At 50.7% G+C, this 1,726-nt stretch overlaps 1 protein-coding gene across 1 annotated transcript in view; it reads right to left on the bottom strand.

The window, feature by feature from the left end:
* Window positions 1–678, bottom strand: part of LOC109476674 (E3 ubiquitin-protein ligase TRIM56-like) — a 928-nt gene extending 250 nt beyond the window's left edge. Inside the window, exon 1 of the mRNA XM_019777681.1 lies at window positions 8–678. Coding sequence (XP_019633240.1) covers window positions 8–630 — 623 coding nt within the window. The 5' untranslated portion in view covers window positions 631–678. The remainder of the gene's footprint in view (window positions 1–7) is intronic.
* Window positions 679–1,726: the final 1,048 nt, after the last annotated feature.

The following is a 1,726-nucleotide window of genomic DNA, read 5'->3' as shown; positions in this document are numbered from 1 at the left end:
CAGTCGCCTCTCCCGCTGAATCGCCTCGCGAAGCTCGACATAGGCGTGCCCCCTGTGGGACGTCACCACGCAGTGCAGGCATACCAGTAACTCGCACGGTGCACACAGGAACAAGTGGATTTGCCGTTGTTCTTCGGTTGACCGGGTCGGCGTGGAGGTTCCTTCGGCCGGCGGGCACTCCTGCCCCGACACCTGCAGCAGCTCATGTTCGCTGGCGGCGTCGGATATGACCCTGTGCGTGTGGGAGCAATCCTCGCAGAGATAGTGCTCGCAGCCCTTACAGAACGCGGTAGCCGCCGCCTCCTTACACTGACACAGCCCACAACACGCCCTCGCAGCGTCTCCAAGCATAGCAGTCCGACTCGACACCACTTTCTGAAGTTTTCTCAAAAACTGACTGTCCTCCAATTCCTGCACGCCCCTCCCATACAGCCTTGCCTCCTGGCGGCACGAAGGACAGCACAGTCTCGTACGCTTCCGTCCCTCCTTGGCAGAATCTAAGACGTTCTCAAGACACTTCCGGCAGAAGCAGTGAGAGCAGGGGAGCGTCTTCGGCTCGTCGTATTCCTCAAGACACACGCTGCACACCAGGAAGCGTTCCGTGATCTCTTCTAGCAGTTCCTTCGCCATGTTGTTGCCAGCCTGACATGTCCCGTACTCTGTACACACACTGCGGCACTCTCTCACGCGCATTTGGGCGACTGGCACGATCACGTGGTGTATACCCAAATTATACCCACGATTGCCCCCGCGGCTATTGGCTTCCCCCAGAACTATTATTAGTGCTTCTACCTAGTGTCATCTGCTGCTTTCACGCCTCAGTACCATCACGTCACCAGAAATCCTCTCCGAGAGACCCTTGGCTCAGTAATTTTGCCCACGCGGCCGGAAAATGCGATATCGCTTCTAGTAAGTTCTACCAATAATGTGGGGGGCACCGTGAGATGATTTCTCTTTATATAATATATCCACCGTGTCCCAAGAATTTTCACGTTACGTTGAATGATTCAAAACATAGCGCACTACTGGTGGTATGCATGGACCCCAGACGCCAGCTTTCAGACCTTTTCTCAGTCTTAGTACGACGTTTTCTTCTGTGTTTCTGTGCCAAGATACATATGCATGGGGTCAAGTAGGCCAATTTCTACCCAATTGGGGTCGCTTTTTAGCATTCCGAGTGGCCAGCTTTTCCGCTTCAGTATTTGCAGAACAAACGCAGAGGAAACGAACACACAGAGAGTTTTCTCTCTCTTTCTGGCAGCTGAGTTTCTTCCAACCTGATTTTACCGCTAAGGCCACAGCTAGTAATTTTTATGGATGACATCAGCGCGCGCATTAATTTTCGCCTGATTTTGGAAAAAAAAATTGTTGCCTTCTGACAGTGGTCACCATGCCGAAAATGGGCCAAGATGTCTGTTGCCATGCCGGAAGGTGGATGGCAGATAACTATGAAGAGAGGAGACAAGAAAAGGCTGATTTAATGTTTTGTTTCGTACTTTGATGCAGTGATATGTGATGTTGGCTGTGTATATGTCATGTTCCCACTGAATCAAAACCATTTGTACAATGTTTGAGTCCAAATTTTAAATTGTAGGAACCTTGATTTTTTTCGGCCCGCCTTGTTTTTTTTCGCCCGCTCGCATTAGATTTGTAGTCTGCGGAGGATGTCATCCATATAATTTACTTGCTGTGGCCTAACCAAACCGACTCCTAGCTCCTGATCGAT

This window comes from Branchiostoma belcheri, unplaced genomic scaffold, assembly GCF_001625305.1.
Source record: "Branchiostoma belcheri isolate BF01 breed outbred unplaced genomic scaffold, Haploidv18h27 scaffold39, whole genome shotgun sequence".
NCBI lineage: Eukaryota > Metazoa > Chordata > Leptocardii > Amphioxiformes > Branchiostomatidae > Branchiostoma > Branchiostoma belcheri.
The sequence above is the reverse complement of the archived record's forward strand: the minus strand, read 5'-3'. Positions and strand labels throughout refer to the sequence as shown.